The 12,890-nt window shown below is 39.8% G+C and overlaps 1 protein-coding gene across 1 annotated transcript in view; it reads left to right on the top strand.

The window, feature by feature from the left end:
• The first annotated feature begins 379 nt into the window (after positions 1-379).
• The window catches only part of LOC149184611 (mitotic checkpoint protein BUB3.1-like), a 78,497-nt gene continuing 65,986 nt past the window's right edge, over positions 380-12,890 (top strand). Inside the window, exons 1-2 of the mRNA XM_089417623.1 lie at positions 380-704; positions 818-948. Coding sequence (XP_089273749.1) covers positions 579-704; positions 818-948 — 257 coding nt within the window. The 5' untranslated portion in view covers positions 380-578. The remainder of the gene's footprint in view (positions 705-817; positions 949-12,890) is intronic.

The following is a 12,890-nucleotide window of genomic DNA, read 5'->3' on the forward strand; positions in this document are numbered from 1 at the left end:
TTGAGTTTTATGTTATCTTTATTTGGTTCTTTCCACATTCTCCTTGCCTTTTTGCATTCCTCATCAAACCAAGCATTCACCCGAAAACAATTTGTTTTAGACTTCTTAATTTTTACTCTTTACAAAATGCCAAGTTATAGAAATCTTTACCAAAATAAATGGTTATTATTATTTTTTAACTTTTTACACAAGATTTACATTTCACTAAATTCAATTGAAATTTGTTTCTTCACTCCACTTGATAATTTTTAAATTACAATACATTCAGATTGCTTTAAACCAAATCCTACCAAAATCTTAAACTCCTCTGGAAATAAAATAAATAAAATAAATATTTACATCGAAAACACATCATTCTGCTGGGTAATGGGGGGAAGTGGGTTCGTATTCAAATTGGTGAGCTAGCAGGCCCGCCATTTGTTGATACATGAGCAAGGTCCGAGGGTATCAAAACTGGAGCTACAGTGTTAAAAATCACTTTTTTAAATATTTAAAACAGTTCGGCTTATATTGGCCAGCGATCAAAGTCTGCGAGAAGAAGCGTCGATTTAACCTCAGGAGGAAAGGGGGAGGAAATCATGGCGGCAACGTCTCCCGTTGGTGCCGGCTCGGGACGGGAGCTCGCGAATCCTCCCACTGACGGCATTTCTAACTTGAGATTTTCCAATCACAGCGACCATTTGCTTGTCTCCTCATGGGACAGAGTGAGTAAATCGTTTTATTCTTCTTCTTCAATGGCTGCCTTCCCGCATTATCGGTACCTACAAGAAACTCACATTTTTATTATCATTAACCCTTTTATTTTTAAATTTGACAGAAGGTGCGATTATATGATGCAAGCGCGAATTCGTTAAAGGGTCAATTCGTACACGGAGGTCCGGTTTTAGATTGCTGTTTTCACGACGACGCATCGGGTTTCAGTGGAAGTGCTGACAACACTGTGAGAAGGTATGGCTATTCAGCTTCGTGTTGTTTCTTTCTCGTCCTCGAGGGATACTAGGGAAATTTCAGTGGGTACTTAGACACAAATACAATGCCCAGATTTAAATAAAGTTAGGGTATTTCAGCATGTTCCGCGAGGGTTTTAGCGAAGCTTAGGGTTTTTGAGCAATTCCGCTAAAGAATGTGCCGAAGTTCTTCAGGTTATCCTGGTGGCTGTACGTCTACCACAGAGCTTTAAGTACATTTAAGGCCCTTAGGTTCAAATTGAATTAAATTTTGGGTATTTTGGCAAGTGTCTTTGAAGGCTTATGTGAAGTTTAGGGTTTTTGGTAACATCCACTCGACAATTTGGCGATGTTTTCCTAGGTCATCTTGGTGATTGTATGTCTACCACAGAGCTTTAATTACCGAGCTCGGTTTGCTCATAGGCACGGCGTCGGTGTTTTCATCCAAGTTTAACCTGACAGCACTGTGTGCGTGTGTGTGTACGCGTCCGTGAGCACAATTCCTTGTGCAGTTTAAAATGCATCTGTTGGCAATGGCATAGTGTTGCTGTAATTATATTGGCAATTTCATCATCACTTAACTAGTTGACTACCATTTGCAGGCGAGTGGTAACTACTGCACGGAACTCAAACATTGTTAATTAAAATATAGTATAAGCCACGTAATTTATAGCTACAAATGTTCACTTTTCTTTTTCATTACAGCGTACAGCCTAATGACATTCTTTCTTTGTCAACCAGCACTGTTTTTCCACAATGTGACAAAACTAACTGCATTTGATTAATGAATAACTCAACTGCAGACAATTTTCTTGTTTCAGCATACTTCACTTCCAAATGCATGGGATTAAATGACGATCTATAACTACACTAATTCCTTGTAATGGCAGAAACTGAAGTCACGTTTGGAAATGGCCAGCCTAGCTGCTGTCCACTCCATCTTATGTCTAGAAGGGGAACGGATATGCTGTAACAGCTTCATTTCAGCTGGCTGCTCAATCTTTCATGTGCACGGACTATAAAACTAGTTCCACCTGTGTTGACAATATGCCATTCCATTTGTCTAACTAAACAGATAATTTGTGTGATTTGACATTTAACCATTGTATTCTTGTTAGAACACTTGTCTAATGCTCAAGAAGAGTATTTAGTGGCTCCTTCTCTAAGCAAGTATTCACATGTATACTAGGACACTCTTAGTTGAGAGCTTGTGCCTTTTACTATAATCATCAAGAGAGTTTGTGGTCACAAGCAGTTAATGCGAATACTTGTTCTGGCATTTTAGAATTGTTGCATTTTGTAGCAACGATTGAATTCTATGCAGCAAAAAACCCTCTGAATTGTATAGATTCCATCACACCAATAGTTTGCAGCATTCCAGTATTTCATCACCATAAGAAAAGGTGTTCTCTTTTTTTTCATAGCTCACTATATTGAAGTGTTAGACGTTTGCATAGGCACATTCTTTCAAATTTAAGTGTGTACAGAGTTAAACACGTGTTCTAATTAATGCGTGCCAAGAATTTTGTATAACAATATAGTGTCTGTAAAGTACAATAGACCTATGTTGCAGGAACTGCATCCTCGGTCCTCCCCCCACTCCCTCCCTCCCCCTGCCCGTCCTGGTTCTGGAGCCTGGAACCTCACTCTGGACAGAACCACTCTTGAGTCTGTGGTTCCAAATTTTGGGACCATGGTCCCTTGAAATTAAGACGCTCCCTGGTTCAGTATTGCAATGTTTAGGCTATGTTATGATCTGCAACATCTCATGATGCTAAAGGCAGGTGAACGACCTAATGTTTGGGGGAAACTGATTGCATTCTTAGCACCTAAACTCATCTGAAGTTTGACGTCCAGGTTCAAGTTTACTATTTCAGATCTGAGTTCATCACTATGGTTACTGGTATGATATTTCACCTTAACGCTGCACATAACACATGATCACATCATCTAGTGAAGCATTGAGTAACTTGACACACTGTTTCATCTGGTTTTGGGGTCTTAACTCTGTGACTGCATCATTTATGATGAACATGTGAATTCTGTTGTCATTTCTTTGGTCCTAACTTATGTAGAAATACACATGTTTTCATATATTGTGCAACTAGTTTGAAATTTTGGATGTTTTTTTTCCCGATTATATATATATATATATATAATGTTTTTGGAAAATGACATTTCCGATGCTTCTGTTCTCAAAAATATCCCCGCTCCATGCAACCTTGCAATAGACACCACTTCTGCAAATTATTGACTTGAATATGAAATGATAGCAAAAATAAACTCAAAAGAAATAAAAGAAGGAGATATTTATCTAATGCATTGATCCAGGTGGATATTGGTGGCCACTTGCCAATTCCACTTGGACCCCCACCATTACTTCTTTCAATTTTTTCAGTTTCCTTAATTGTAGCACAATTTACTATTTTTAGCAGTGTTTCGGGTCCTAAACTTCCGGAGCTGTTTTGAGGCCCTAAACGACGTTTTTTTGGAAATCTACCACCAACAATTTTTTGTCTAAAATCGTCTTTTCCGTCGTAGTCCTTGGAGAGATCTTTCCAACGGGCTATCATGCGCGTTAAACGAAGATAATATGACCAAGTTGCGACGCTGGGAAGTTGGTTGTCCAACTCACCCCAATAGGGCCCATAAACTCTTGGTGTTACATCTCCTCGGGTTAGGGTTTTGGTTGTTTAAGGTTTGCTCTTATTGTTCAATAATAAAAAGGTCCTTGAGCCTCATTGTAAGGCAGTTTAGAGGCATGTAGCTGCCACATCTCTTCTCAGAGATAAGCTACTATCGCCTTAGCTGGTTTATTTCCATTCCTGTTTGTAAGCATATTTCAGTATTTCACATTAATGAAATGAAGTATTATTTCCGCTGCATCTCTGTGTTTATGGTTATCTTTGTAATTTGTTGCGTTCTTGTTTAAATCCTAATCAGTGGTATCAGAGCGGTTTGCTTTTCTTCTATGTTTTTCTTTGCATGTCCTCAACGAGGTTGGGATATAAGGAGTCAGGGCTTGAACTGGTTGAACCTTTGTAAGACTAGCCTCACAAATCCTGACAGCGTCCCATGGTGGATGAAAAGAAAGACGAGGGGGCATGAGATCCTATCAAAATCATGCTCGAAGAAGCCCTTGAGCGACAAAGGAATGCGATGATGGACAACTTTGCCCAGATTCTTCAGCGGCTACCCAGGGGCGACGCATCGGCTTCCAACAGCTACTCTGGAAACACCACATTGTTTAAGGTACATGTTAATTTTGAAATCCCCATATTCGAGGGTCAGATAGACATAGATGCCGTCGATAAATGGTTAAATGTGCTAGAGGGTTATTTTTTTGTTCATGATTTTTCGAGTTGGGAAAAGATTATTTTCATTCTTTTCAAAACAGCCCCCATGTCAAGGACTGGTGGGAAACCTACTGCGAGTAGAAGGATGAAAGTACATGCTCACTATTTTCAGCTGCACCCACTTGGAATTCATTCTGGGATGCCATCAAGGAGCAATACTACCCTATCGGAAGCTATGAGGATCAATACATAAAGTGGACCACGCTGCAGCAGGGGAGGGACCAAGACGTGTCTGAGTTTGCGAATGTTTTCCATACCCTTCGCACAAAGATGGGTATTAAGGATTCAGAGCAGCATTTGGTACTCAAATACCGCGGCTGCTTGCACAAGTACATGTAGGAAGAAATAGAATTCCTGAACATCTCCTCGCTTGGCACGACATACTAATAGGCCGTCAAGGTCGAGCAAAAGTTTAAATAGAAGAAGTGAGACTTTGGATCTGCGAATCCGAAGTAAGGGAAAGGTGCCCCCAAACTGCAGAACAAGGACAAAGCCAAGGCGGGGCGGTCCAACATACTAGACACTCTTGGAGGGTCAGCATGTTCCAGATTTTCACCTCCAGGATGCCCTGTTATGCCACTAGTGTCACCTTTGTGTTCCTTCAAGCGAGCGTGCCAAGATGATTTGTGAAGCACACTTTAGTTGGGTTGCTGGGCATCTCGGGTTGAGAAAACGGTGGGAGTACTGCAGAAGTATTTCTATTGGCCAAATCTTTGACAGGATGTCGGGAAGTACATCAGATCATGCACTACCTGCACCATTGCCAAACCAACCATCAAAAAGCAAGGCCTTTATACCCCGCTGCCTACCCTTAGTCGACCTTGGGAATCCATCTCCATGGATTACATGTCAGGCCTTCTTTCCACTAAGCATGGGAATGACTGTGTTTTTGTGGTCGTCTATAGATTCTCGAAGATGGCCATTATGGCGGCCTGCAAGAAGAATATCACAGCAGAAGCCATAGCTAAACTCTTCTTTGAACGAGTGTGGGTACAATTTGGGATCCCATAGCCTATCATCTCAGATCGGGACAGCAGGTTCCTCAATACATTTGGGTCCTGTCTCTGGTCGATGTTGGACACCAAACTCATTAAGTCCACAGCCTTTCATCCTCAAATTGATGTCCAGACAAGGTTGTCAATAGGATGATCGTACACATTCTGCGCATGTACAACTCAAAGCATCCACGCACATGGGACGAGAGCCTCCCCTATGTTCAGCACAGCTACAACTGGGCTCTCCACAGCTCGACTGGCAACAACCCTTTTTAGGTGGGCTTGGGGTTCTAGCCACTATGTCCCATTGATGTGGCCATGCCATTTGCAGCTACTCACGTAGATTTAGCTCATGTCCAATCGGAAACAAATAAGGAAAACAACTTCATTGGGCACATCCAACATATTCGCCAGCAGGACCATGACATTCTGGAGAAATCAAATGCCAAGTACAAGCAGTGACATGATCAACATCGGGTGCCACACAAGTTTTAGGTGGGAAACAAAGTCTGGTTGCATTTGCAAAAGGAACGCCTTACTGGAGCCTATCGGAAACTCAGACCACTCCGATATGGTCCTTACACCATTACCAAGGCTGTGGGAGACAATGCATTTGAGCTCAGCATTCCCCCATTCCTTGGCTTGCACCCAGTGTTCAATGTGGACCGCCTTCGGCCATACTTTCCACCATTACTAGACACATCCGACATTGCAAAACAGCTCACACCCACAGAGTTAAATCCAGATTGCATGGAACAAGCTGCAACTGATCAGATCATGGACACACAGATCAAGCACACTTGCCAGCAGAATATCCAACTGTATCGAGTTGTCAAAGCAAGCCAACTCCTTCACCAGGGCAAGTGGCTCACCAGGGACCAAGTTCAGCAGAAGTTCCCTCCTCTCATGGAGGAACTCAACACAATGGGGACCATTGCTTTTTAAGAGGGGAGGAATGATCTAGGTGGATATTGGTGGCCACTCGCCAATTCCACTTGAACCCCCACCATTGCTTCTTTTAGTTTTTCAGTTTCCTTAATTGTAGCACAATTTACTATTTTTAGCAATTTTTCAGGTCCTAAACTTCCGGAGCCATTTTGAGGCCCTAAACGATGTTTTTTTGGAAATCTTCTGCCAATGTTTTTTTGTTTAAAATCGTCTTTTCTGTCGTAGTCCTCGGAGAGATCTTTCCAACGGGTTATCATGCGCGTCAAACGAAGATAATATGACCAAGTCGTGACCCCAATGGCTGTCCAACTCACCCCAATGGGGCCCATAAACTTTTGGTGTTACATCTCCTCGGGTTACGGTTTTGGTTGTTTAGGGTTTGCTCTTATTGTTCAATAATAAAAAGGCCCTTGAGCCTCATTGTAAGGCAGTTCAGAGGCATGTAACTGCCACATCTCTTCTCAGAGATAAGCTACCATCGCCCTAGCTGGTTTATTTCCATTCCTGTTTGTAAGCATATTTCAGTATTTTACATTAATGAAATGAAGTATTATTTCTGCTGCATCTCTGTGTTTATGGTTATCTTTGTAATTTGTTGCGTTCCTGTTTAAATTCGGATCATGCATACAAATTGCAGAAGGGTTGGGGGTACTTGCACATTGAAGTAGATTGCACTTGCAAATCCAAGTATTGGAGGCCGAGTTTTCTAAGAGATCTCAATGAAGAGTCAAAAGTAGATTTCATTGATTGATTGGTAGATAAAATCGAAACAATGAGGGGCAAATCCCAATACAAAATAGAGTGTTCAAGCCTTAACTTATGGCCCAAGCTACCTTTATGGGGCAATTAGTCCTTTGTTCTAAACAGATTAATTATCCATTCTTCAGAAAATAATCCATCAATTTTTTTTGCATCAATTTATACCATGCAAATTTTATAGAACTATAAAAGAATTAATGATTGTTAATTAAATTTGCCAATTTTTTTTTCATTTAACTCTCAATTTTTAGTTACTTTAAATAGTTTTCTTTTAGTATTGAAAAAATATCAAAACATGACAAAATAATTTTATGTTATTATAAATCCCTAAGTTGTATTCACTATTGCATCCCATGGCTTACCATTTTCTTGAGGATTTAACCATTTACTTGCAACTTGGTGACTTTGCTTGATGCCATGCTATTAAAGACTTTTGATACTGTTGCGGCCTGCAACCTTCATGCTTGAGCCTCGACTATTTGAGTTGCAGTTTGTGTTATGTGTGTTGTAGCCAACATGTGCCCAGTCCTCAACAAGGGGCACGATTATTCTAACTTTTGCAGGTTGCATGATTCATATGAGTTTGGACAAATTGTTTTGCACTTGACCCATGACTCTTTTGCAAGAAATAATCTCTTTCTGCCATTGGATTCTATCTTAAAGTTATATCATGTGTAGAATATCATATAAGGTTTCTTTTCAAACTTAGAAATTTTACCTCTTTAGAGGTTCCATGAATCCAATACCTGTGAGTTATCAGCCCATTGTCAACAAGTTTCAAGTTTCAACCCTTTAGGACAATCTTTTCATGTATAAGCCAAATCTGAAATCTCTGCAATTAATGCAGATTTACATCAGTAAATTTGTCCTATTATTGTTCAATATCAATGTTAAATTCTCTAACAATTTTAACCTTTGCTAATGTTACATCAACGAAACATACAAGTGTTGGAAATTACCAAACCATGAAGACAATGATAGCCAAAACTCAAATCTATGATAAGACAATTTGGACCGCTGAAAGCTTCATAAGAGATGAAGTTCAAATACATCCTCTTAGCTTGGGCTTTTAAATACATATTCTTAGCTTATCCCAAATTGGCATGGCCCTTCAAGCTCTCAAAACCCTAGCTAGGGAAAACTAAGAAAAACCCTAGTTTCGTTATAAATACTTCAACAAGCTAGAATCACCTACAACAAGTCCTCCTTGGCCTCATGTAAGGCATCTTGTTTTCTCTTCCTCAGCAAGGGTCTATCACCAAACTCTAACTCCAATGCCTTCTTAGGGATTAAAACCTAGCCCTAGACTTCAGATAAAGATTGTTAAAGTACAAATAAGATTTTGTGTGTGTGTGTGTGTGCGAGAGAGAGAGAGAGAGAGAGAGAGAGAGAGATTAATGATCCTCTTACATATCTAACCCAACTGTGAAAAATAATAACCATAAGTGAATGACTGCACATGATAAAGACTCTCTTTTTCCTCTATTTATACAAGAGGTAACGGATGTCTATAATGACAAGTGGATGTAGCCCACTACAAGCAACCAACATGTTACGAACAAAGTTCGTACTCACAAGTTAAATACTCCAGAACACTTGGAATATGAAGATGTCTGTTGAAGATATATATATATATATATATATGAGAATATGATGATGAGAGTGTCACAATGAGGGCCCGCTTATATACCTAGGCAAACACCCCTTCATGAATGGTCATGTCCTTATATATATATATATATATATATGAGAATATGATGATGAGAGTGTCACAATGAGGGCCCACTTATATACCTAGGCAAACACCCCTTCATGAATGGTCATGTCCTTAGAGACATGCCTCTTCTATACTAATCACTAATTAATCATTATTATGATTGTTTATTGTTATTTATATTTACATTATTTTTATATATATTATATTCATAACATTGCCTTCCTTTCTAGAAAACTTTGTCTTCAAAGCTTATTGCTGATAAGACTTGTCATTTGTTTCTTTGTCTTGTAATCTATTCACATTTTTCAGATTTTTTTGAGTTGTCATCTTCGATGATACAAGATGTGTTGAAAATGTAGCGAGCAAGGTCTTTTGGCGTGTGCCTTAGACAATGAAGACCTTGAATTGTCCTTAGGAGTTAGACTTCAATTACGATGAGTTCTTTCCAGCTTACTAGAATAATCATCAAGTGAACATGCATAGAGTTGGAGCTTTAGTTAAGTGGAGTCTTCATCAGTTTGTCTACAAAATGAGGTGGCAATTAAAAGTTCAGTTAAAACGAGTTAGTCTTCAGTCTTGATTGAAGGATGAGCGAGTTATATCTCCAGTGTTGATTGGAGGGAGCACAAGTTAACAACTGCAATGATTATTGGAAGGAGAGGGATTAACACTCTTAATTAACTTGCTATTAGAGCTTGAGTTCTAAATTTGAACTAGCCTAATTTAGCATGGATCAAATCTATAAAAGAAGGACGAAGACACAAGGAAAATACAATTGTTTTGTGCACGAAGGATTGTGACAAGACGACGCTCAGGAATTAGTGTGAGAGAGCCTTGATTGTGGAGCGCAAGAATTGTGTCCTAAAGAATAGGAACACAAGTGCACTAGAAAATAGGAGATTGATTGTGCACAAAGAAGAGGAGTCAGGTCCTAAGAATAAGAGGTAGGAAGTGCACAAGGATATAGGGATTTTCCTTATAGAATAGGAGTTGATCCGCGCTAGAGAATAGGGCACATGTGTGCTAGGAAATAGGGACCTAGTGCACAAGGATTAAGGAGCCTCTAGTGAACAAAGATCAAGTTGAAGAAAGTAGGATTTGCAAAGCAAGTCAAGGAGGCAATAAAGGAACAATTGTGTGCTAGAGGGCCGAGATCAAGTAGGATCAAGGCTAGCCAAATATTGTATCAACTGAGAATTGTGTGAGAAGCAGAATGCTCTCTCGAAGAGAGACAAATTGCTTTGTAATAGATTCAATTGCTCCAAGAACAAATCAATAAAATAATCACATCATGCAAGCAGGTTTTCCTGAGAAAAGTATGTCAATTTGTGTGATGTGTTTTTATCTCTGTGTTTTTATTCTGCTGCATATGAATTGCTAAGAAACTTTGTATCTTGGTGAAAGTTGACTAGTTTCAGTGTTACTTGGGAGCGGGAGCGGGAGCGGGGAGCGGGAGCGGAAGCGGGAGCGGGAGCGACCATTTTCAGAAGCTCCCGGTTTGGGAGCGAATCCCGGAGCGATTTTTTAAAAATATATATATTTTTTATATTTTTTAATTTTTGATACATATATGTCAACAAAAACATGTAGAATGATGAAATAGACATAAAAAACATAAAAAAACATAAATTGATCATTGAACCATATCACATCAATCATCTAGAAATTATAATCGTCATCAACCTTAGTAAAATAATAAATTAAAATAACATTCAATTCAATAACATTTATCATCATTGATCACCAAAGTAACAAGTTGTACTTGTAAGCCAAGTTTAACCATTACAAGAAGTAATATCGAAGATATTTCTAAGTCCTAACTTCTAACTGTTAACATGATATGAAATGTTAAAAATTTATAAAATGAAACATGAATAATGAGATGAAATGAAACAACTTTAGTCTTTCACAAAGCATCATATTCATAATTCACAATCATTACCAATGAGTTATAATTGCCAAGGCCCAACTTCAAACTTCAAATTTTCATTGTCACAGTGATATAATGTTTACAAAAAATATCATAATGTCATAATGATATGAAAGAGTCAAGAGTCAAGAGTCAAGGACTCAAAACTCAACACTGAACAGTTATGAAAACTAAAGTGACAAGTCTAATAGAAACTAAAAAAGACAAGTAAACTGTAAATCTACAAGTGGCCCTTGCCACGAGAGTCTCCAGGAGTAGAAGTAGGTCTTGGCGGTCTTCTAGGAGTCTCCCGCCCAGACCGACGACCAGAACTAGAGCCTCCACGCGAGGGTGTCGATGGAGGTGGTGACAGCAATGGAACAAGACTCGGGCCCCGAGAACTGCTACTGGATGGTGGAGGTGGAGGTGGCATGGCTGCTGCAGCTGCTTCAGCTTCATCTCGTACAAGCTCATCTTCTAGTTCTTCCATATGTACAATGCCATCCTCTAAATTGTCGTCCTCAGGGTGATTGTCCCAAATTTTATATGTGGGATCTTCATTAGCCCGATCACAGTAATGGCTCAACGACCTCAAATTGTAGTGCACATAAACCAAGCTTTCTGCTCGGTTTTCGTTGAGCCTGTTTCTTTTCACATTATGTATATAACTGTAGGTGCTCCAACACCTCTCTGCAGAAGAAGAATTTACAACCTGTGCAAGAACTTTCAATGCCAATTTTCGCAAAAGTCCGTCGCCGCCATATGTTTCCCACCATGTGAGAGAATCAAATTTATCTTTGTCGTCCATTGCATGGAAGTTACCATACAAACCACTGCCAGTGAAGTATCTGCCTATTTCAAGGCGCACAGCTACACATTCCTCCCTGTCAGGCACCAACTTTTCTAATGCATCCAGATATCCTTTAGTTACCTCTCGATCTAAATGGGGTTTGGTCCTAACACCACCCCCTGCTGCAGGTTTGCCCAACCAAGAATCTGAGTAGTATTTTGGCGTAAGGATATACGCCAAGCAATGTAGTGGAAGGTTAAGCCTTTTCCACCGTTCACACACACAATCGTGAATCAGATTGTACAAGTCGGGATCTCTGTTATTAACAATGTCTTTTATTTCCCCCAACATGGTATCCATTTGCTCATACACCTCGCCAATCACTGGTTTGTCTGTATCTGCAAACCGAATCATGTTATAAATTGGCTTGGTGAAATCCAATACCTGTCTCACAGCTGTCCAAAACTGCCCATCAAGAGCGGCCTCCTCCACCGTTTCAAAACCTGCAATGTCAGCTACATTTGTAGCCCTTTCCTTTAGCACCTGCCAATTTGGACTTGATACCATGCTAGCTAAACCCTCTCTTACCTTCAAAAGGCGCCTGAAGGTGAGGTAATAGCTACCAAATCTAGTCCTCGCAATCTTCAGCAACTCCAATCTCGAGTGACTGCGGAAAAGGCCATGGGTATTGCTATGATTTGTAATAAATTTTATCATTTTTTTTCCTCTCTTGTACAAATCCCCAATCCATTGGTATTGTTCATTTTTGTTTTTGACAATATCATGCAACAGAAGGTTCAATGTGTGAACCAAACATCCAGACCAAAATATGTTCGGGTATCTATCCTCAATAATTGCTCCCGCTGCCTTACAATTAGGAGCATTATCAGTGATGACTTGGATGACATTGTATGGGCCAATACGCTCAATTGTTTCAAGCAATGCTTCTGCAATGTTGAAAGCGGTCTTGAACTTGTCTGAGTAATCATGTGCAGCTAGAAAAATGGGACCACTTCGGGACACAGCAAGAACACTTATCAATGGCTTGCCTTTTACATTTGTCCATCCATCAGATACAATGGACACCCCATTGTCAGTCCAAGAACTTGTCATTTTATTCAAAGAATGTGATATTTTTGCTTTTTCATGATCAAGGCCAACTGTTCTTGCCTTGTCATACCCAGGGCTCTTGTATCCTTTAGGGGCATCATTTATGGCAGAAACCATTTCGTGCCAATAAGGTGAGCGTAGAACATTGAATGGTATCCCATTTGCATAGAGGAACCTGTAAATTTTTGAATCCACATCATTCCTACACCCCTCATCAAGGAAATCTGATATGGTTCTACGGCGTAAAGATGATGACCCTGAGCCTCCATGTCCATATCCACTACCTTGGGAGGATGCTGAAGGAGTTCTTTGTGAGCTTGGTTCAAAGAAACCCCTTGATCTTTTTGCTTTGTATTGGG

This window comes from Pinus tabuliformis, chromosome 3_2 (genome assembly GCF_031772625.1).
Source record: "Pinus tabuliformis cultivar Carrire ecotype Pingquan chromosome 3_2, CPIR1, whole genome shotgun sequence".
In the NCBI taxonomy this organism is placed as follows: Eukaryota; Viridiplantae; Streptophyta; class Pinopsida; order Pinales; family Pinaceae; genus Pinus; species Pinus tabuliformis.